At 44.9% G+C, this 21,870-nt stretch overlaps 2 protein-coding genes across 2 annotated transcripts; one reads left to right on the forward strand and one right to left on the reverse strand.

Moving 5' to 3' along the window:
* The first annotated feature begins 7,607 nt into the window (after window positions 1–7,607).
* PTRH1 (peptidyl-tRNA hydrolase 1 homolog) lies at window positions 7,608–12,114 on the forward strand. The gene is made up of 5 exons (XM_073640171.1): window positions 7,608–7,762; window positions 7,956–8,175; window positions 8,830–8,929; window positions 9,419–9,464; window positions 9,553–12,114. The coding sequence occupies exons 1-5, from the start codon at window positions 7,667–7,669 to the stop codon at window positions 9,760–9,762; spliced, it is 672 nt and encodes a 223-aa protein (XP_073496272.1). The 5' UTR covers window positions 7,608–7,666; the 3' UTR covers window positions 9,763–12,114.
* CFAP157 (cilia and flagella associated protein 157) lies at window positions 11,838–20,308 on the reverse strand. The gene is made up of 9 exons (XM_073640170.1): window positions 20,081–20,308; window positions 18,447–18,718; window positions 15,636–15,789; window positions 14,900–15,167; window positions 14,481–14,611; window positions 14,011–14,161; window positions 13,713–13,897; window positions 12,448–12,619; window positions 11,838–11,994 (listed from the first exon to the last, which is right to left on the reverse strand). The coding sequence occupies exons 1-9, from the start codon at window positions 20,224–20,226 to the stop codon at window positions 11,899–11,901; spliced, it is 1,575 nt and encodes a 524-aa protein (XP_073496271.1). The 5' UTR covers window positions 20,227–20,308; the 3' UTR covers window positions 11,838–11,898.
* Between the last annotated feature and the right edge of the window lie 1,562 nt (window positions 20,309–21,870).

The following is a 21,870-nucleotide window of genomic DNA, read 5'->3' on the forward strand; positions in this document are numbered from 1 at the left end:
CATAGTCAGCCATATTGGATGCTACGCCGTAATAAACCATTGAGTTTATGGCACTATAAAAAGATGGAAATTGCAGACAAAGAATATATACCTTTATTCCAGCATCGCTTGACCAATTTGTGATAATGGGAAGTTGCTGTAGATCCTTTGAAAATAGAGAAATATTAGTTAATTAAAGGGATTGTACAGAATTACAAAAATATGGTAATCCCTCTCCAGGGGTTGTTTGTGGTATTGCAGTCCTTCAATTTTTCAGTGCAATACCATAATTAACCCGTGAATAAGTTTGGCGACGTTTTGGGAGAAAGCAGCCATGTTTTTCCTGGAAAATCCCTTTAAGAAAAGGTCAAAAGTAATAAATGACTTGAACCGATCACTTTGCTGAACGGTATATTTTAAGCCCAGGATGCACTCACCATTTACTTGTATGGTGGATTGATTTTCCCCATCTATAGCTGAATATAAAAATAAATTACAATCTGGGTGATAACTTTGTAGAAGCAGAATACCCCTTTAACCTCTTCCTGCAGAAGACTATTTTCATTTTTACTTTTTCGCTTTTTCCTTCCCTTCTGCCAAGAGCCATATTTTTTTTTCATATTTTGCCGTCTACGTAGACTTGTTTTTTTGCAAGACGAGTTGTAGTAATGAAGGACGCCATTCACTTCACTATATGATATAGTGATAAACAGGAAAAAAACAATTCGAAGTGAAATGGTGAAAAAAACCTTATTCTGTTTTTTTCAATTTTGTCTTTCCGGTGTTCATTGTGGGGTGAAAATGACCTGGTGACATGATTCTACAGGTCTGTGTGCTTTTGTTTTATATTTTAGCGGTTAAAAATGAAATAGAACAATTATAATTTTAAAAATTATATAGTTTGTGTTTTTTTGAGGCTCGTAACTTTTTTCCATTGATAGAGCCGTGTGAGGACTTGTTCTTTGCGTGGCGAGCTGTCATTTTAATTGATAAAATTTTGGAATACAAAGAAAGTTTTGATCATTTTTTTGCAGAAAAAAAAATGGTGGTGTATTTATTTTCTTTTGTATTTTATGGCATTTACCTTTTATATTTTAACAGATCTGACTTTTGCGGACGTGACGAAACTACTTTTTTTTTTTTTAATAAATTATTTTTGTATTGGGAAAAGAGGATGACTCAGACATCTGTTTTTTTTTGTTTATCTTTTTTTTACTATTGTAAGGGTATGTGCACACGATGCAGAAATGCTCAGGATTTTTTCCTGAGCGTTTCTGCATCTCTCTGGCAGGAAAAAACGCATGCGGATTGTACATGCGGTTTCCTGCCAGGGACATGCAGATGTGAAGCGTTCTTCACTTTCATTTCCGCATGCGGGTTGACAAGCGCTTCCCAAGCGATTTTAGCATCACTTGGAAAGTGCTTGTCAACTTTACACTATATAAATCCATTCAACCGGCATGGATTTATGTAGTGTGTAAATGTAAAAAAATAAAAAATAAATCTATACTTTACCCTCTGATGGCCCCCGGTGTCCTGCTTCATCGGTCCCGGCTGCCGGCAGTGAAGACTGTAGGACCTTCCGACGTCAGCGTCACGTGACCCGTCACATGACTCTGACGTCAGCGAAGGTCCTTCTTCATTCAACCGCGAAGTGCGCGGGAAGCCAGCAGGAGCGCTGCGCGGGCCGTCAGAAGGTGAGTATATATATATTTTTTATTTTATTCTTTTTTTTTTAATGGTACCTGGGTCTGGATGAGAGTCCTCTCATCCACACCCGGGTACCATCCGCACATTAGACCGCATGAAAAGCGCATCAACATATACAGTGATGCGGATTCTATGCGGTCTAATGCAAGTCAATGGCGGCAAAAGAGCAGCGTTTCCGCAAAATTAATTGACATGCTGCGGATTTTTGACCGCAGCGTTTACGCTGCGGAAAAATCCGCATCATGGGCACAGCACATGCGGATTTCCATTGGGGAACATTGCTGCCCTTCTACCATGCGTTTTTCATGCGTTTCCGCAGCGTTTCCGCAACTGCAAAAACGCCGCGGAAACGCATGAAAAACGCATCGTGTGAACTCCGCCTTAAACTTTTTTTTAATTATCTTTTTCATTTTATTTTTTTTGAGCCTGCGATGATTTGATCACTTATACTATATACTGTAAATACTTCAAAATTCCAGAATATTGTGAAATTATTGATTTTCCTATGAAGTCCAGCCACAGACATGACTTCATAGGAGTAGATAACATCGGGGAACCAGATCGGGGGCGACAGGCACCTAAACCAAAGCCACAATAGGTAAACGCTACTAAATGCCGTTGTCAGATATTGACTGCGGCACTTGTGGCAAAAACAGCAGCGAGGCAGGTGGCCGGCTGTATAACGCAGCAGGCATCCATCATTTATGATGCGGCCTCAGCTCCTGAGCCTGTTCCATGCACGACATGTACGGTGGATGTCAGGAAGGGGTTAAGATCGCCTACTGAGAAGGTTATAAAAATTGCCTAAAGGAAAGAGTGTATTTGATGCCCATAGCAACCAATGAAAGCTCCGCTTTTATGCAATATACTACTGTTCAAAAATGAAAGCTGCGATGTGATTGGTTGCTATAGGTAACAAATATGACCTTCCTAAGCAATTTTATAAATCTCCCCCATGTGTAGAGACCATTCTCTTTAAGATTGGGGGCTGAAATTTTGGTAATTGTCTATGTCCTCCTACAACTACCAACCTCTTTAGTTTTATGGGGTCACAACGGGAATTTATGAAGGGCTTTAGGCCCCTTTTACATGGTTACCAACATTGACGTTGGCAATTTAGGTATGCTTTAGTCCAAATGTCACCCCCCAAAAAAATTGTGGGTGAGGTTTGTGTTCCGAACATCGCAAATTACCTCTGTTTCCAAAATTCCTGGACAATCCCAAAAAATACATGATAGCTGGTTCACTGGCGCTCAACCTCCAATGGTGGCAGAACACTAAGCTGCTATGGGGTCCACAAAGTCAGGAGGGTTTTATGGAGTAAGCTCACAATCTGAGGCCACTCCATACATAGTGGGAGTCGGCTGTTTTTCACAGCAGTCACCCGTCAGTAACTGTTGCTAGGGCGGTAGCCCTGATCATAGCAACTTTAAACCCCTTAGATGGCGTGATTACCAGCCAACATGGCATCTAAGTGGTTGTCATGGCACCCAGATCAGACCTTCGCTATGGCGCCCCAGGCATTCTATGATTGCCATTTATGCTTTAATAACATCAAGAAATAGCAATTTTCACTACACACAATTTGTGTGCAAAAATGTCTGACTTTTTACCCCACTTAAAAAATTTGGTAAATGGGAAGAACATGGCCAGCCATGGTGTTACAGGTTACTACTATATGTTCCTCAGAAATTGTCAAAAATGATTTAAACCTGTGAGGCATGAACAGCAATGGATGAGACAAATTTATAATGTATCATGCCCCTGTGTGTTTGTTAATTTTTTAACCTGTTGTTATGTTATTTGCAGTTATTGGTATCCAGACTGTTAAAATTACGAGGACGATGGCAATCTCGGCCCAGACGTATCTCATTCTTATCTGGATTGGCACATTCCTCCTCCATAACTTATCATTGTGAGCAGGAAGCAGAAATGTGCGGAATAGAATGGAGCTGTGATGTCATAATGTAACTGAGATGTCACCTGCTTCCGAGCCACCCACAAGGAAGATGAAGTGTTACTTATAGTCCAGTATACACTATATAGGATAAAGTATGTGCCCCCCCACCTCCATAGAATATAATGCACTCGCCTTGGTCCTCCATATAGTATAATGCACCCGCCATGGTCCTCCATAGGATATAATGCACGCGCCATGGTCCTCCATGGGATATAATACATGCGCCATGGTCCTCCATGGGATGTAATGCACTCGCCATGGTCTTCCATGGGATATAATGGACTCACCATGGTCCTCTATGGGATATAATGCACTCGCCATGGTCCTCCATGGGATATAATGCACTCGCCATGGTCCTCCATGGGATATAATGCACTCGCCATGGTCCTCCATGGGATATAATGCACTCGCCATGGTCCTCCATATAATATAATGCACCCCCCATTGTCCTCTATACAACATAATGCACTCGCCATGGTCCTCCATACAATATAATGCACCTCCATTGTCCTCTGTACAATATAATGCACTCCCCATGGTCTTCTATACAATATAATGCACCCCCCATGGTCCTTAATACAATATAATGCACCCCCCATGGTCCTCCATACAATGTAATGCACCCCCCATGGTCCTCTATACAAGATAATGCAGCCCCCGTTGTCCTCTATACAACATAATGCAGCCCCATTGTTTTCTATACAATATAATGCACCTCCATTGTCCTCTATACAATATTATGCACTCCCCATGGTCTTCTATACAATATAATGCACCCCCCATGGTCCTTCATACAATATAATGCACCCCCCATGGTCATCCATACAATATAATTAACCCCCCATTGTCCTCTATACAACATAATGCAGCCCCCATTGTCCTCTATATACAACATAATGCAGCCCCATTGTTTTCTATACAATTTAATGCACCTCCATTGTCCTCTATACAATATTATGAACTCCCCATGGTCTTCTATACAATATAATGCACCCCCCATGGTCCTCCATACAATATAATGCACCCCCATGGTCCTCCATACAATATAATGCACCCCCATGGTCCTCTATACAATATAATTCACCCCCATTGTCCTCTATACAACGTAATGCAGCCTCATTGTTTTCTATACAATATAATGCACCTCCATTGTCCTCTATACAATATTATGCACTCCCCATGGTCTTCTATACAATATAATGCACCCCCCATGGTCCTTCATACAATGTAATGCACCTCCCATACAATGTAATGCACCCCCCATGGTCCTCCATACAATATAATGCACTCCCCATCGTCCTCCATACAATATAATTAACCCCCCATAGTCCTCTATACAATATAATTCACCCCCCATGGTCCTCCATACAATATAATGCACCTCCCATGGTCCTCCGTACAATAAAATGGACCCCCCATGGTCCTCCATACCATAAAATGCACCCCCATGGTCCTCCATAAAATATAATGCTCTCCCCATGGTCCTCCATAAAATATAATGCACCTCCTCTCCAATACTCACCTCTCCTCATTCCACCCTATGCTCCGGTCTGCTGAGCATGTGGTGTGAAGAGCCGCACATCTCAGAAGAGTGCTGCTCTGGCACGTCAGACGCTGAGGAAAATGATGGGGTTGGAAGAGTCTGCTAACACTTCCTCCTCCATCAACATTGCGTTCTGACAGCCGGAGCCCTCATTCTGTGCGGGCGGGCGCTGCAGGGCGGATGGGCTGCCCCAGTACGGGCGCTGACACTGGACCTCCCCAGTTCACAGGCCCCATAGCATTGGCATGGCCTGCCACCATCGGCAGTATGCCACTGTCCCTACTCCACCAAACTGTACAGAGAGCACAATGCAGTCAGGGGGTAACGTTCTCCGGGTATTCACCAGACTCCTCCATCAGATGCGAGATAGAGAAGTATGATCCGTCACTGCACAGAACACATCTCCTCCAGAGTCCAGTGGTGGCAGCTTTACATCACTCCATCCGACGCTTGGAATTGTGCTTGGTGATGTAAGGCTGCATGCAGCTGCTCGGCCATAAAGCATAGCTCCCAACCGTTTTCCGTGGGACTGTCCCTATTTGAAGGCTGAGTCCCGCGTCCCGTCACGGCTCAGAAGTTCTGTGGAGAGTGGTGGGGCGGGTTGCGGTGGTGGAGCAGCGGGCACGGGCAGTAGCCTGCAGCTGCAGCTACCATGTGTGCCTGCTGCTAAAGATAATGAATATTCACTCCTCTCCATGCCCATGGGAGTGGAGAGAAGTGAATATTCATTCGCCTTAATAGCTCACACTGTGAATCGCAGCTGCCAGCTTCCTGCTGTGGCTCCGCGATCCTGTGTGCCCGCTATTAGAGAGAATGAATATTCACTGTTCTCCACTCCCATGGGTGTGGAGAAGAGAGAATATTCATTCTCTTTAGTAGCGGGCACAGAGGATCGTGGAATCACAGCAGGAGCGCGGCCGCTGCTGTGTGCGCTATTAAGGAGAATGACTAGTCACTCCTCTCCTCACCCATAGTCCCGGCGTGGAGAGGAGTGAATATCCCCGCAGCTCACCTCGGCGTCTGAGGGAGCATGGCAGTGATGTCATGCGCTGCTCAGATGCTGACATGAGCTGCTGGCAGACAGGATGCAGCGCTAGAGCAGAGGGGAGGAAGGAAGGTGAGTAGAATTGTTTATTTTTTTTCATGTGTGCAGTGATGGGGGGCCATGTATATCAGGATTGGGTCTGAGGGGGCCATGCATACCAGGATTGGGGATGAGGGGGTCATGCATACCAGGATTGGGTCTGAAGGGGCCATGCATACCAGGATTGGGTCTGAGGGGGCCATGCATACCAGGATTGGGTCTGAGGGGGCCATGCATACCAGGATTGGGTCTGAGGGGGCCATGCATACCAGGATTGGGTCTGAAGGGGCCATGCATACCAGGATTGGGTCTGAGGGGGCCATGCATACTAGGAATGGGGATGAGGGAGCCATGCATACCAGAATTGGGTATGAGGGGGCCATGCATACCAGATTTGGGGATGAGGGGGCCAATGCATACTAGGTTTGGGGATGAGAGGGCCCATCCATACCAGGATTGGGGATGAGGGGACCCATGCATTCCAGGATTGGGGATGAGGGGGGCCCATGCATACCAGGTTTGGGGATGAGGGGGCCCATGCATACCAGGTTTGGGGATGAGGGGGCCCATGCATACCAGGTTTGGGGATGAGGGGGCCCATGCATACCAGGTTTGGAGATGAGGGGGCCCATGCATACCAGATTGGGGGTGAGGGGGCCCATGCATACCAGGATTGGGGATGAGGGGTAACATGCATACCAGGATTGGAGGTGAGGGGCCCATGCATACCAGGATTGGGGATGAGGGCTGTCTGCTGAATGCCCCTCATTACCAGCGCCCCTCTGACAACTCCTCCTGCCAGGGGAGAAAGAAATGGTAAATGGGTGTGGATTGGAGTGTGGCCAGGGGCATGGCCAAAATTTGCAGTGCCATGCTATGCACATGATCTATCCCTCTTTCTCTTCTTCAAAAGTTGTGAGGTATGCATGAAGCTCCCAGTGGGGGCGCAGTGTTTGTGCTGATGTTATACCAGAGGAGGTCTGGACTCTGCAGTTATGGGGTCAGCAGAGCGGTGGTGACTTTTCTGCCCTCTGCTCCTCAGCACTTGGTCCTCCCTGCTCTGTAACATTACGGGGGTCTCCACTTTGTGGCTGAGTTTCTGCGGTTCCTTCCACTTTCCGATCCCCATCCTTATGTCTATCTAATAATCTGTCTCCAGTTTATCACGATTTCTGATCTGTGTCACATCATGCGTTTTAGATGTAATTCTATTTTCCACCAGCAGGGTTCGCTCTCCCTTCTGACACACAACACTACGCTGTTCTCTCTGCAAAGTAGACTCTTCTCTATAGTCCTGCATGCAGGGATCACATGATGAAACTTCATCACTGACTGACAGTCACATGACCCGGAAGTTATCTGCTCTTTTCCACCATGTTGGTAGAGGAGCATGTTGCAGTCGGTGAGAGCCGTGTGCTGTCTCCGCTTGGGTCGGTGTATGAGTCAGGCCGCCAGTGCAGGTCCCACCAGTGAGAGGCTCTTTATGGTGACTACATTAATTAATATTCACCATGTTTTTGTTTTACATACTGTGACCAAACTTGTCTGCCATATTAGTATGGGAAGCTGTTCCCAGTGTGATGTGTACCGGGGGGCACATGGACCCTCAGTATCTCTGTATCACCTGTGAGTTTACACTCTGTTGTAATGTAACGTTTTATACTGTCTCCTATGTGTAGGTGGTCGGACTGGGCAATCATGGCATGTCAGGCACAAGGCACAGTGTGGGCATGACTGCCATTAACCAGCTGGCGCGGAGGCTCAATGTCGCCGATCAGTGGAAGACAGACAGACGGACAGGAGCCGATCTTGTCACCGCCCAACTTGATGGCGTCCATCTCGTCCTGATAAAACCTCGGCAGTTTATGAATGTTAATGGGACTAGTGTGGCCAATGCCGGTGAGGAGGGCAATAATGGCTTCATGTGAGGGGGTACCTGTCACTTATATGAGAGACAACGGCGCCCCAATGACCGATCGAGCCGTCAACGGCACCCCCATGGCCGATCCAGTTGTCGGGGCAACACTGCATCCTGTTTCTTTTTTTTAAATCCATCACTGTTGGTTCTCATAGAGGGCTTTGCAGCCAGGCTTGTGGAGTCGGAGCCCATTTTGGTGGAGTCAGTATAAAATGGACTGACTCCGAAAATATATAATAAATTGGGTACTGTAGTTCAATGCAGCTTGTGGGGAATATTTTTTCATAAGAATTTGGGAAAGTTATGAAATGTCCTATTCCTGATCTAATGGTCTAGACTTTTAGCTGAGATGAATCAGCGCTACAGTAAATTTATTACTTAATCATGAGCCATATATGAGGTAGTCAGAGTCATGGAGTCCGAGTCATGGAAATTGAGGAGTCGGAGGTTTTGCTTACCGACTCCACAGACCTGCTTGCAGCCGGCCTGCATGGTTATAGACTAGCTCTGTTCTGGCTTAGTGTAAGTGTTGATGTTCTGCAGCATCTGACATTTTTTGGTTGCAACATTTATTATTATTTGGGATAATTTAATAATTACGGATGGATAATCTTCTATGGATTTTTGTTTTCCAGCTGGAAAGTTCCACCTGACCCCTGAGAATATCTATCTATTGCATGATGAACTGGACAAGTCTCTGGGGAAGGTGACTCTGAAGCTCGGAGGGAGCGCAAGGTAACTAGTCCGATAATGAGTAAAACGCTGATCACTCGGCCAACTTTAGAGGACTCTTCCTGCTCCCTATTTAGGGCAGCATAGCATAGAGATAGACAAGCTGAACTTGAGGTTTTATATTCTTCTGTGATTTGATTAATACTTTTCATTTTAGGATTGATAGAGAAAGCGTGTGAGTCCTGATTGCTCCACCCACCCAGACAGTGATTGACAGCTCACTCGTTAGTGTGTGGTGTGGGAGGAGCAGGGCTCTCAGCCTTCTTTGATAAATTATGCAGATTTTTATATAAAAATACTGAATCAAATCATTGAAATCTATTAATCTCCAAACTTTTAGTAAAACATGGCTGCTAACAGCAAACAATAACTCTTTACTGATTATTTTAAGTGTCAGATCCCTGTTTTAGTTGGTGATTATTGGTAGCATCTAAGCTAATCACAGATCCTCTGCTGTGTATTCTGACCTCAGCTGCTCTCTGTATTTTCTAGGGGCCACAATGGTGTCCGTTCCTGCATTGACCACTTGAAATCAGACGTAAGTCCTACAGCAGACATATGCCCACCTTTTATGTACCGGGATTCTGTAATAAAGACTTTGTGTTTTTCTCTTTCTTCCTTGGCAGACGATGATCAGGCTCTTGATTGGCATCGGGCGCCCGGCTAACAAGTCTTCAGTGACTCCCTATGTACTAGGACGCTTTACGAAGAATGAGCAGGAGACGCTGACTTTAGTTTTGGAGAAAGGTCTGGACTTGTTACTTGGACATATCCAAAAAAGGACTCCGGCCACGACCACTACGCCAATAGCTAGGCCGGTGGAAAATAGAATATGAAGGTAGCTAGAATACATGTTGAACTGCACAGACGAAAACCGCGACACAGCACCACCTGCGGGGGCCGTCACCTCTCATCTGGTGTAATCACAGGATTACATGGACCCCCACGATCAGCTGTTACCAGCTCAGGCCATATACACACAGTGTACGGAGCCGGATCAGCACAGCGCCACACACTGTATAGTGGCCATAATAGGTAATGTGGATCAGCTCCTATTCAGCTCAATAAGAGCCGGGATGCAGTTCTCAGCAAGGGGTGTCGGACCCTCACTGATCTGGATAGGTCTTTGATATCAAAATTGTGGACAACCCTTTAAACTCTTGAACTTCATAAGCCTCATGTATTAAAGGGGATTTCCTGTTCTACCAAAAAAATTGTTGACCTATTCATTCATCACTATCATAATGGTGAGAGTCTGCCACCTCTTCTACAACCCCTGGCAAAAATGATGGAATCACTGAGCTCGGGGGATGTTCATTCAGTTGTTTAATGTTGTTGAAAAAAGCAGATCACAGACATGGCACAAAACTAAAGTCATTTCAAATAACAACTTTAGGGCTTTAAGAAACACTAAAAGAAATGAAAATTAAAAATGTGGTACTCAGTAAGGGTAATTTTTTTCAGACCAAGCGGAGGGAAAAAATTATGGAATCACTCAATTCTGAGGAAAAAATTATGGAATAATGAAAAACAAACACACAAAAGAACACTCCAATACATCACTAGTATTTTGTTGCACCTCCTCTGGCTTTAATAACAGCTTGCAGTCTCTGAGGCATTGACTTAATGAGTGACAAACAGTACTCTTCATCAATCTGGCTCCAACTTTCTCCGATTGCTGTTGCCAGATCAGCTTTGCAGGTTGGAGCCTTGTCATGGACCACTTTCTTCAACTTCCAACATTTTTAAACTTGATTTCTTTTAGTGTTTCTTAAAGCCCTAAAGTTGCCATTTGAAATGACTTTAGTTTTGTGCCATGTCTGTGATCTGCTTTTTTTCAACAACATTAAACAACTGAATGAACATCCTCCGAGCCCGGTGATTCCATAATTTTTGCCAGGGGTTGTAGTCACCTGTTACACTCCTTCATACTTTTACTATTGGAAAAGCAGTCCAGGCCCAATCACTTAAATGGATCAAAGTTGTAGGAAACCAGACCCTAAACAATGCCTACGGCATTGAATGGGGACATGGTCCTCGCCCGTTAAACAGCTGATTGGCAGGGACCCCCCCTTTCCCAAATTCGATATCCTATCCTAAAGACTTTAATGATCTGGGAAACCCCTTTAATAATACAGTGCACAGATACTATGAATTATTCATCATATGCTTAAAGGTGTTGTCCAGCTTGAAAAAAAATGTATAAATTAGAAATTTACACAAGTTACCAATATACTTGTATTAATAAACGTGTCCCAATCTCCAGATACCAGCTCCGGTCCCGGCAGCTCCACTTGTGCCCGACCCAGTAGTGAACGACCTATATCTGTTCATCATCAGTGCTAGATGACTAATTTAATAGTTAAGCGTGCTCCCTTTTGTCTGAGTCAGCCATGACTGAGAAAGAAGGGAGCTGGCTTACCTATTGCTATGAGCAGGCAGCCAGCCCCCTTCACCCACACACACAGCATTGCTCCCATGCAGACAGAAGTGGAGGTGTCAGGACCGGCACTGATGTCTCCAGATCACTTACCTTTCCTAATTGAAGTATATTAATAAGTTGTACATATTTCTATCTTTGACACACGAAAAGATCATTTTTTGTGGGAGCGGGACAACCCCTTTAAAGGAACACTTATGCCTGGAGCAGGACATTGTCTCGCCCGCCCTGTACCAGGCATAACACTATCACAGATTTGCTCGGTTTTGTGAAGAATAATCTCAATTCTCTCTGAATAAATGTGAAGAGTTTATAGTCGTGTTATAGTCGCTTTTCTCACACCGTATACGTTGAGAATAGACCTCAATATTACATGTGCCTCCTAAGGTGGTAAGGGAGCGGTGACATTTGCACGTTGATCACACGACCCCTGACTGCTCCTGCGGGCGGGGATGGAACTACGTGATCGGCCTCGTCCGTCCATCTTTATTATAGTCGGTTCATCTTATGTATCTAGAAGCATTTACTGTCACTACGCTATTAGAAGAGCATTGCCGGCCGAGGAGGGGGAGATTCCGGGTAATGGCTTCTGCTTTGGGAGTTTTCCATCTGGGCTTCCTGTAAGGTCCTGAAAGTAGACAAGATTATATTAAAGGGGTTGTCCATCTTTGGGGGAAATTATTATTATTTTTTTATCTGTAGTATTTGAGACCAAAAATAATGGGTTTTATTAAAATCGTTGCACTGCTTGGCTTTTACAGGCTCTTTATTTCGCTTTACAGTCAACTTTAATGTGGTCGAAAATCAGCTGAGAGCTTAGACAAAGACCGATAAAGAGATACAAACTCTTCGGTCACTTACTATGAGCTCTCTGACAGATTCTCAGTTAACTCATTCTACAATAATACAGTGCAGCACAGAGGCTATAGAAGAGAAATTATGTGATTGTGTTAACGAAGCCCAATTGCAAAAATGATTTTTGGCCGCAAATGCATGCATCCAAAAGTGGACAACCCCTTTATGTATATAATCCTTGAAGTATGGGGGTGCATTTATTCTTGACTCACTGGTGGAGGTTTACCTTAGCTAGGGCAGGGTTGGCTTGAATTGGACCAAGCTTTGTTGTTCTAGACAGCATCCCGATCTTGCTGAGGATGGCATCGGAGACGTCTTGTCTTGGCACCAGTCCCAGATCTCCAATGCAATAATGAGGGATTACACCAGGGCCCTTTAAGATGGGGGAGACTGTCTGCCTATAGGGGAAATCACACACCAAATGTCAGGATTCTTAAACATGGGCCGTATTCACACAACCTTTATATTTACTGTCCGTGTCATGGCCGCAATCCCCTGCACCCCGCGGATCTCCTGACCTGCACTAATAGCCTCATAGGCAGATATGAGGTTGTAGGTTCAGGTGAGGAGATTCGCTGTTGGCAGCCATAACATAGAAGGGGAAAAAGTTCCGTGAATGCACTTGTAGCGTGTCACAGGCCCCTTCCTCAGGAGCCACTCCGGGCCAGGCTTGGTGGCTGGTATTTTAAGAGTCCCTTTAAGAAAATTGAGCTCTGTTGCAGTTTCTGACCAGTGCTACGTGGGACAAAGTCCTGAGGGACCATTTTGCTTTAACTAGCACCATATTGCCTCCTTTCGAGAGATCGGTTAGAGCCCCAGAGGTCAAACCTCTGCTTGCAATGAAGGTAAATGGGCTGCCTGCTTTGGACAATCCTCTTTTTTTTTTTTTTTTTTTTGTTAACTGTTTTTAAGGAAAAACTCTTTATCCCCACCCAAATAGGAATAATTTGCTGATCGCGGAGACCCTCAACGATCCTGAAAATGGGGCTCTGCAGAGGTCCTAACTGAATGGAGGACAAGGTGTCCATGCTCCACCTCCACTCCATTCATTGCCTACAGGACTGCCAGGAATAGGGGGGCCGCCGCACTCTGTTTTCTCTGGCAGCCCCATAGACAATGAATTTAAAAAGCATGCATTCAGGATGGGTCTCTTCTTATGGATCTTGAATCCCCTTTTTAAGGTCACTGGGGGTCCCAAAGGGGGTGGTCACATCAGAGATCAGCGAAAAAGAGAGAACTTGCTATTCTGGGAATAACCCTTTAAAATCATCCACTAATGATTTGCTGATCACAGGTTGTTTCTCTGGTCGGAAACCAGTGATTACCTGTAATCAGAAAGCAATTGTTTGATTTCCCTGCAGCGCCTCCGCAGGGAAAATGAAGCATTAACACTATATATATATACGGTGTCTGTGTAATGCATGGACCTTAGTGGAAGCATGAAGCCATAAAATAAAGTATATACTGAACTCGGTGATGATCTTCATGTACCTGTTTCCCTTGGGTACCACATAGTGGTCCACATAGTCCGGGTCTATTCTCTGGAAGTCATGTAGCCCGGGCCCCAGTCCCAGGGCGGCTGCACTGTTCAGCAGCAGCAGGAGACTGTGCAGCATGTTACTCCGTCTTTCTAGGGACTTATCTCGTCTTTCACCTTCCTCGTCCACTGACTTCTCCTGTAAGGACACGTGAATGGGCTATAGATGGCCAGTACAGGAGCGATGTGGCGCTTCATGGTCCTATTCACATGAACAGATGACTGTGTATGAAATGTATGGCGGTGTCTTACCACGAGCATGTCCTTCAGAGAAGACGCTGCCTGACTTAGGACTTTCTCCACCGATTGCCTCTTCTTCACCTCGTCGTCTGCCTGCCTGCTTGCTGTGCTCATCCCCTCCATCAGTCTTTGCACCTCTTCCTCCAGGGACGTCATCCTCTGCCTATGGGGGAGAAGCAGCGCTGTCTACATCGGTCATGTAGAGTTACTACATGGTCTAGGATGCCTCATTGAGCTCTGTGTGACTAGTGGCCCACGGTGTGTGGCTACAAGTGGGGGATGACATCACTCCACGCTCATTCTCTGCTTTGTGTGTGACATGTAGTAGCACTTTACTGCACAATCAGCCTACATATAGGGTTTATTTGTAGTCTGTAACCATGGAGACACATAGGTTAACGTGAACTATATGCACAAAATGGTCAAAAATTTTTATATCAAGAAATACAAAACACTCCTCTTTGTATTCTCGCCGTGCTCACCTAAGTGCCTGCGCCTCCTCTAGCAGAGACTGATGCTCCATGTGCAGATGGTTCAGCTCCTGCTCCTTCTGCATCGCCTCGTCCAGCATTTCCTGCTTCTGCTGACATTGCTCGGTCAACATACGGATCACCTGCCACATGGAAATAACAGAAAAGCTCTTAAAGGGGTTGCCCGTGGCCGAGACTCATCACTGCACCCACGGAAATAACAAACAGTGCCAATGACCTTTATTTTCTGAAAGGGGAAACCCCTTTAAGATTAGAAAAGCCCTTTAATATTAAGTAATCGCATATGCCTGGACAGGAGCCCCAGGTTCCCCTTATTACTAGATTCCATTGCTTCTGCCAATAAATCCCGCCTACGCCATGAAAGTCAATGACCCGACCACTGCCCGTTACCTCCCTTGTGGGCGTTTTACCTTTTGGTTGCTGACGTTGTTCTTCGCCAGCTCCTTCTCGTTCTCCTCCAGCATCTCCAGCTGTTTTCTCAGCTCGGCCTTGTGTTCTTTCAGCAGGTCGTTCTCTTGAATCAGCACTAAACTCTTTTCGGACATTTTGGCCAGCTGGGAACTGACGGCCACGTTCTCTCTGATTGCGCGCTTTGTGGTCTCTGCCATCTGATCGTTGGATACTCGCCGGAATTCGGCTGCCACGGTGTTAACCTTCTGCACCATTTCCTTCTTCAACCTGAGGAAGAGGAGATGTGAAAGTACTAACAACCAGTGCGACTAATGTCCAGAGTATTAAAGGGATTGCCCATATTCTGGCAGCTACTCATTAGAAGGTTGACGGGTTTGGCCAGCATTCATTTCACATGTATGGCTGCCTTAGGGTTGAGCAAAATGATTTGTAGGAGCCTGCTCCAGTGGAGCCGTCAGGTAGTCCACAGCTGCTAGACTGGAGCCTGCAAACCTCCTCATTCTGGCACCTTTTTTGATTATCAGACCCGGCATTGCATTCCACGTGCATGATGCCGCAATGAGAACCTTACACTGGGCCTACTAATCAGAAGAGAAGCTGAAAATTCCTGCAGGTACGAGGAGGTTAGCAGGGCTCTGGTCCGGTGGCCATGGCCTACCGATGTGGCCGCTGCACCAAGGACCTGTGAATCTTTCTGCTCCACTCCGGTGCTGTTACTTTTGGCAGAGCACTGACCTGTCCTTGTCCAGCACTGCCTTCTTCTCCAGCTTGTACATTGTTTCCTTGTGTTCTTCTTCCTGGTTTCTTAACTTCTCCTCCAATGCAGCAAACTTGGCCATCAGGTTTTCTTTCTGCACCCTGAACTCTTCCAAAGAGGCTAACTTACCCGCTGGCAACAAAGCAAAGGAATTGGTCATTGTCCTGGGGTCCTGCTTTTGCTGGGGGAGTCTACAGAATGTAGTACACGGCGGTCACACAACTCGGCGCTCATCGGTGGGATACAAAGACGGTTTAAGTCCTCCATGACTCCTAAAGGGAAGTCCCAGCAGAGGGACCGCCTCAGCATATTAGTACAACCCCTGGCAAAAATTATGGAATCACCGGGCTCGGAGGATGTTCATTCAGTTGTTTAATGTTGTTGAAAAAAAGCAGATCACAGACATGGCACAAAACTAAAGTCATTTCAAATGGCAACTTTATGGCTTTAAGAAACACTAAAAGAAATCAAGATTAAAAATGTGGTACTCAGTAAGGGTAATTTTTCTTCAGACCAAGCTCAGGGAAAAAATTATGGGATCATGAAAAACAAACACACAAAAGAACACTCCAATACATCACTAGTATTTTGTTGCACCACCTCTGGCTTTAATAACAGCTTGCAGTCTCTGAGGCATGGACATAATGAGTGACAAACAGTACTCTTCATCAATCTGGCTCCAACTTTCTCTGATTGCTGTTGCCAGATCAGCTTTGCAGGTTGGAGCCTTGTCATGGACCATTTTCTTCAACTTCCACCAAAGATTTTCTATTGGATTGAGATCCGGACTGTTTGCAGGCCATGACATTGACCTTATGTGTCTTCTTTCAGGGAATGTTTTCACAGTTTTTGCTCTATGGCAGGATGCATTATCATCTTGAAAAATGATGTCATCATCCCCAAACATCCTTTCAATTGCTGGGATAAGAAAACTGTCCAAAATATCAATGTAAACTTGGGCATTTATTGAAGATGTAATGACAGCCATCTCCCCAGTGCCTTTACCTGACATGCAGCCCCATATCATCAATGACTGTGGAAATTTGCATGTTCTCTTCATGCAGTCATCTTTATAAATCTCATTGGAACGGCACCAAACAAAAGTTCCAGCATCATCACCTTGCCCAATGCAGATTCGCGATTCATCACTGAATATGACTTTCATCCAGTCATCCACAGTCCACGAATGCTTTTCCTTAGCCCATTGTAACCTTGTTTTTTTCTGTTTAGGTGTTAATGATGGCTTATATTTAGCTTTTCTGTATGTAAATCCCATTTCCTTTAGGCGGTTTCTTACAGTTCAGTCACAGACATTGACTCCAGTTTCTTCCCATTCGTTCCTCATTTGTTTTGTTGTGCATTTCCTGTTTTGGTGACATATTGCTTTAAGTTTCCGGTCTTGACGCTTTGATGTCTTCCTTGGTCTACCAGTATATTTGCCTTTAACAACCTTCCCATGTTTGTATTTGGTCCAGATTTTAGACACAGCTGACTGTGAACAACCAACATATTTTGCAACATTGCGTGATGATTTACCTTCTTTTAAGAGTTTGATAATCCTCTCCTTTGTTTCAATTGACATCTCTCGTGTTGGAGCCATGATCCCTGTCAGTCCACTTGGTGCAACAGCTCTCCAAGGTGTGATCACTCCTTTTTAGATGCAGATTAACGAGCAGACCTAATTTGATGCAGGTGTCAGTTTTGGAAATGAAAATTTACAGGGTGATTCCATAATTTTTCCCTCAGAATTGAGTGATTTCATAATTTTTTCCCTCTGCTTGGTCTGAAAAAAATTACCCTTACTGGGTACCACATTTTTAATCTTGATTTCTTTTAGTGTTTCTTAAAGCCCTAAAGTTGCCATTTGAAATGACTTTAGTTTTGTGCCATGTCTGTGATCTGCTTTTTTTCAACAACATTTATCAAACTAAATGAACATCCTCCGAGCCCGGTAATTCCATCATTTTTGCCAGGGGTTGTAGTAGTCTTCATGAGGCAACCCCCTGTAAAATCAAAGCTGAATACGAGATGCCATTGTGTCCTAAAAATCTCCCCATACTGTGCCAACCTGTGGGTTACACTATAACTTGCCCTATACACCCTTGTTCTTGCTCTTAAAGAAATTCATCAGAGCCAGCATAGTGACATGAAATATCCTTTCTGTAATCCTGACTCCTAACTCCCCCCCCCCCCCCCCCCACCCCCACCCCCAGGAACCTTGCTGTGCAGCTTGGCTTTGATGAATGAGCAGTTTGAGTGCAGTCTATCAATAGGAACTTGTCTCAGGTTTTTGACATCCAAAACCGCCAGCACTAACTGACTAGTCTGTACCTGTTTTTTTCCAAAGTTATCCTTTGTAACTGAAAAATATGATAAAAAAAAACTAATTGTAATCCAAATTCTACCCAACTTGGCTTGACTGATGTTATTGAAAATAAAACCATTGACACAAGCCCTGGCGACTTCTCATGTGTACACAGTAAAGCCTCTAGCGCATGCGCGGCGCGCACCTGCCTTCTAGTGCACGCGCGGCCTGCACCGTGCTTCACAATGTTGATGTTCCCTTTACTTAGATGTCACTCTGCCAGATTCAGAAGTCAGGGTGCAACCACCTAGACTCTTTACAATCGTCTCCACCTCCTGGACTCCATTAGCTTCCTGTATGCACGGTCAATAAAGTTTGTTTTTTATTACAATGAAGTGTCTCCTTGGACTGCAAAGCAGAACAGTCCGGTAGTAATGTTGGTTTTGGCGGTAAGACCCTGGTAACAGATTCCCTGAGCATTCACCTAGTAGCATGTTCTCCGCCATGAGCTTGTCCTTCGTCTCCTGGAACTCGTGCCTCATCTGCCCCAGCTGCGTCTCGTAGGCGGCCTTCTCGGCTTCCTTGGCCTGCTGCAGACCGGACAACTGGTCGTTGAGGTCGGCGACTTCATCCACGCGCTGGTTCAGCATGCGTTTCAGAAATGACACAATCTCCTTCTTATCGTTCGTCAGCTGCTCAAACTGCGCCTGGTAGAAGGTCTCCTTGGCGCAAATTTCATCCCATTTCTTTTGATATCTAACGGGGAAACCACAGAGAAAATGATGCAACTGGGCAGGTGATGAGAGACAGGAGGGGATCTGACCACCGGGACCCCCGCTGGGCGCGGCACGCAGACTATGGAGCTCAGTCCTCGGCTGCTACCATCACCTCCATAGTTTCCAATCACAGTCGTGTGGCTTAGAAGGATGGGGGTCTCCATTCTAGAAATCATTGGGGGTCCACCACCGATCCAACACCAATCTAGTGATAAATAGTTTGGGCTTGAATTCCCCTTTTAACTCTTTCCAGACAAGTATGTAGCGGGCTCAGGAGCTCCATACACGGTGGGAACCATCTGTCTTCTACAGCCTGCATCTGCCTCTATCAGCAGCGACCAGAGCGCGCTCCAAATGCTGCTTTTTAACCACTAAATTGTCACTGTTAATTTCTGACTTTAAATGGTGCAATCCTGGCGGTATGTGCTGACAAGGGCCCCCATCTGCCCCTTAGCTGTCTGTGCAGTCGCGAGGTGCCATGGCCCCTCATTATCACCACCTTGGTTCTCTTGTGAAATCCTGACTGTGGTGCTATATAGTGAAGGATTGAAAAATATAAAAAATAATATAAAAGTTCATATTACCCCACTTTTCTTATGTATAAAAAAATAAATTAAAAAATGTGGTGTCGCTGCGTCCATAAGGGTCACATCTATCAAAATAAATAATCGAAAAAAAATAGTAATTTGTCTTTTTTTTTTGGGGGGGGGGGGGGTTGAGGGTTGCTGCTCCTCTCCCCCAATGATCCAATAAAATGTATCAATAAAAAATACTCGCCATCCAAAAAAACCCTCGCTCAACTCCATCGACTGAAAAACAAAACTTTATGGGTCTTGGAAAATAACGACAAAACTTTTTTTTTTTTTTTTTACGAAGTTTAGATTTTTTTTTAAACCGCTAAAATATATATATAAAAAAAGCCTCTAGAGGTTGGGTATGGGTGTAATCGCCCGGCCCCAGAGAGTCACGTCACCGGGTCATTATTACAAAAATCACTGGTGGAATCACAAATGGTTTTTCGCCCTTTTACTACACTTGGAATTTTTTTTTCCGTCCATTATATGGTGAAATAAATGATGTCCTGGACGCTACGGGGACGGAACAATAAGAAAAGTTAGGACTCTGACAAGCGGAAGGAAGGGGTTAATGCTTTTTTTTTTGTCTTTTATAAATAAAGTTATTTAGAAGAAGGAGGGGAAGTGCTGGCAGGAATGCAATAACTTTACTTATAAAGATACAGACAGACTATATCGGGTCGCTGCTGATGCTGAACCTCTTGACTAGTTGCACTAACAGCATTGCTGGGACTTGTAGTACTACAGGAAGCCGACGTCACAGTTACCGGTCCACTCGGCCCTCCAGGTCCTGGATCTGCAGCTGGTAGTACTCCTTGCTCCCCTCAGACACCGGCTCCGGTTTGCTCGTCTCCGGCAGAGTCGTCTTCTTACCGGCCGCGCTTCCCTTTCCTTTTTTCTTCTTGGGCGGCATCTTGCTTCTCCCGATGTCACCGAGTGTAGCGTCCTGTTACCTAGCAACTAAGCCACGCCCTGAGATACGCCCACTGGATGGAGCACAGTTAAGCCACGCCCACTCCATGGTCCCGCGTCAGTGGGCGTGTCTAGGCAGCGGGGCGGGGTTTCAGGCATCAGATCGCCAGGCTGGCAGTGGAGACACGTGTGCTCCATCTGTCACCGCTTATATCTGCTCAGTGGTGACGTCAGTGGTCGCCTCTGTACTGACAGGAGCACAATTTAGGGAAATATTGTTGAAGAATGAAGTGTTGCTAAAATTCCCATAGGAGCCAATATTCACTTTTGTGACCCTTTAATTTTCCCCTTTAAATACCTCAGTCTATGTCTGGGCTTCACAGGAGGGCCATGATGCAGCAATGAACAGTGCCACTCCTGTTCACAGGTCGTGTCTGGTATTGCAGCTGATCCCTATTTACTTCAATGGTGCCCAGCTGCAATACCAGACACGACCTGTGGTCAGAGGTGGCGTTGTTTCTGGAATATACCAGTTATGATTAGCCTGATTTTTTTAATGCATGCATTTTTATACGGTCTGATTACAGCAGTATTGAGCAGAACGGCCTCCAGCTCCGGGTTCTGGGATTCTCAGTGACTGACAGGCCTCTTGTTATACAGAACAGCATGGCCGCCCCGCATGGTTTCCCCAATTAGTAAATCTTCTCCCTTCTGCACATGGCGTGTCTGTAGCCAAGTGTGGCTCTAGAGGAATGGAATCGGGCCAGATTTATCATCTGCTTTAATTAGTACATAATTAATGTAAACCGTAATGAACGTCGGCACAGCGGCTCCGTTTCCAGGCAGAATGCTTCCCAGCCAGAAACGCGCTGCTTCAGCAATTTTTTTTTTTAACTTCTTAACATTTTGACTTTCACAAACAAAACAAGTGAAAATAGAGGCAGATACGTTTTTATTTCCCCAGAATCAGCGCCACCCTTGTTTACAGGCTGTGACTGGTACTGCAGCTATAACCACAACACCTCGGCAATGCGACCAGTTTTTGTTTTTTTCTTCCAAAAGCCATAACTTCTTTTTTTTTACATGTCCCTGACATCGCCGTATGAGGGCTTATTTTTTGCAGGACAAGTTGTAGTTATGAATGACGCCATTCATTTTACCATACAATGTTAGGAAAAATGGGAAAAAATTCCAAGTGGGATGAAAAAGTAAAAAAATCTGGGAATATGATTTCTCCAGGTCGGTATGATTACAGCAATACCAAACTTGAGTTGTTTTTTTTTTTTTTTTTTGTATTTAAGTGGTTAAGAAAAAATTCAGACTTTTGTAAAAAAAAAAAAAAAAAAAAAAATTATCCTTTTTTTTTTTTTTTTCAAAAGTAATATATATATATTTATATTATTTTTTGTTTATGTTGTCGCCATTTTCTGAGACTCAACTTTTTTATTTTCCCATCAATACAGCTGTGTAAGGGTTTATTTTTTGCGACGTGAGCTATAGTCTTTATTGGTACCTTCGATGGATTGATAGCTTTTTAGTACATTTTTAGGCATAGGTTCACGGAACAAAAGACTGCAGTTCTGCGTTGCGTGGTGGCGATGGGCGCAGAAGCCATTGCACCGTTTAAATGCCACTGTATTTAATA

Source organism: Phyllobates terribilis, unplaced genomic scaffold, assembly GCF_046119375.1.
Source record: "Phyllobates terribilis strain yellow unplaced genomic scaffold, ASM4611937v1 Scaffold_7__3_contigs__length_470593459, whole genome shotgun sequence".
NCBI lineage: Eukaryota > Metazoa > Chordata > Amphibia > Anura > Dendrobatidae > Phyllobates > Phyllobates terribilis.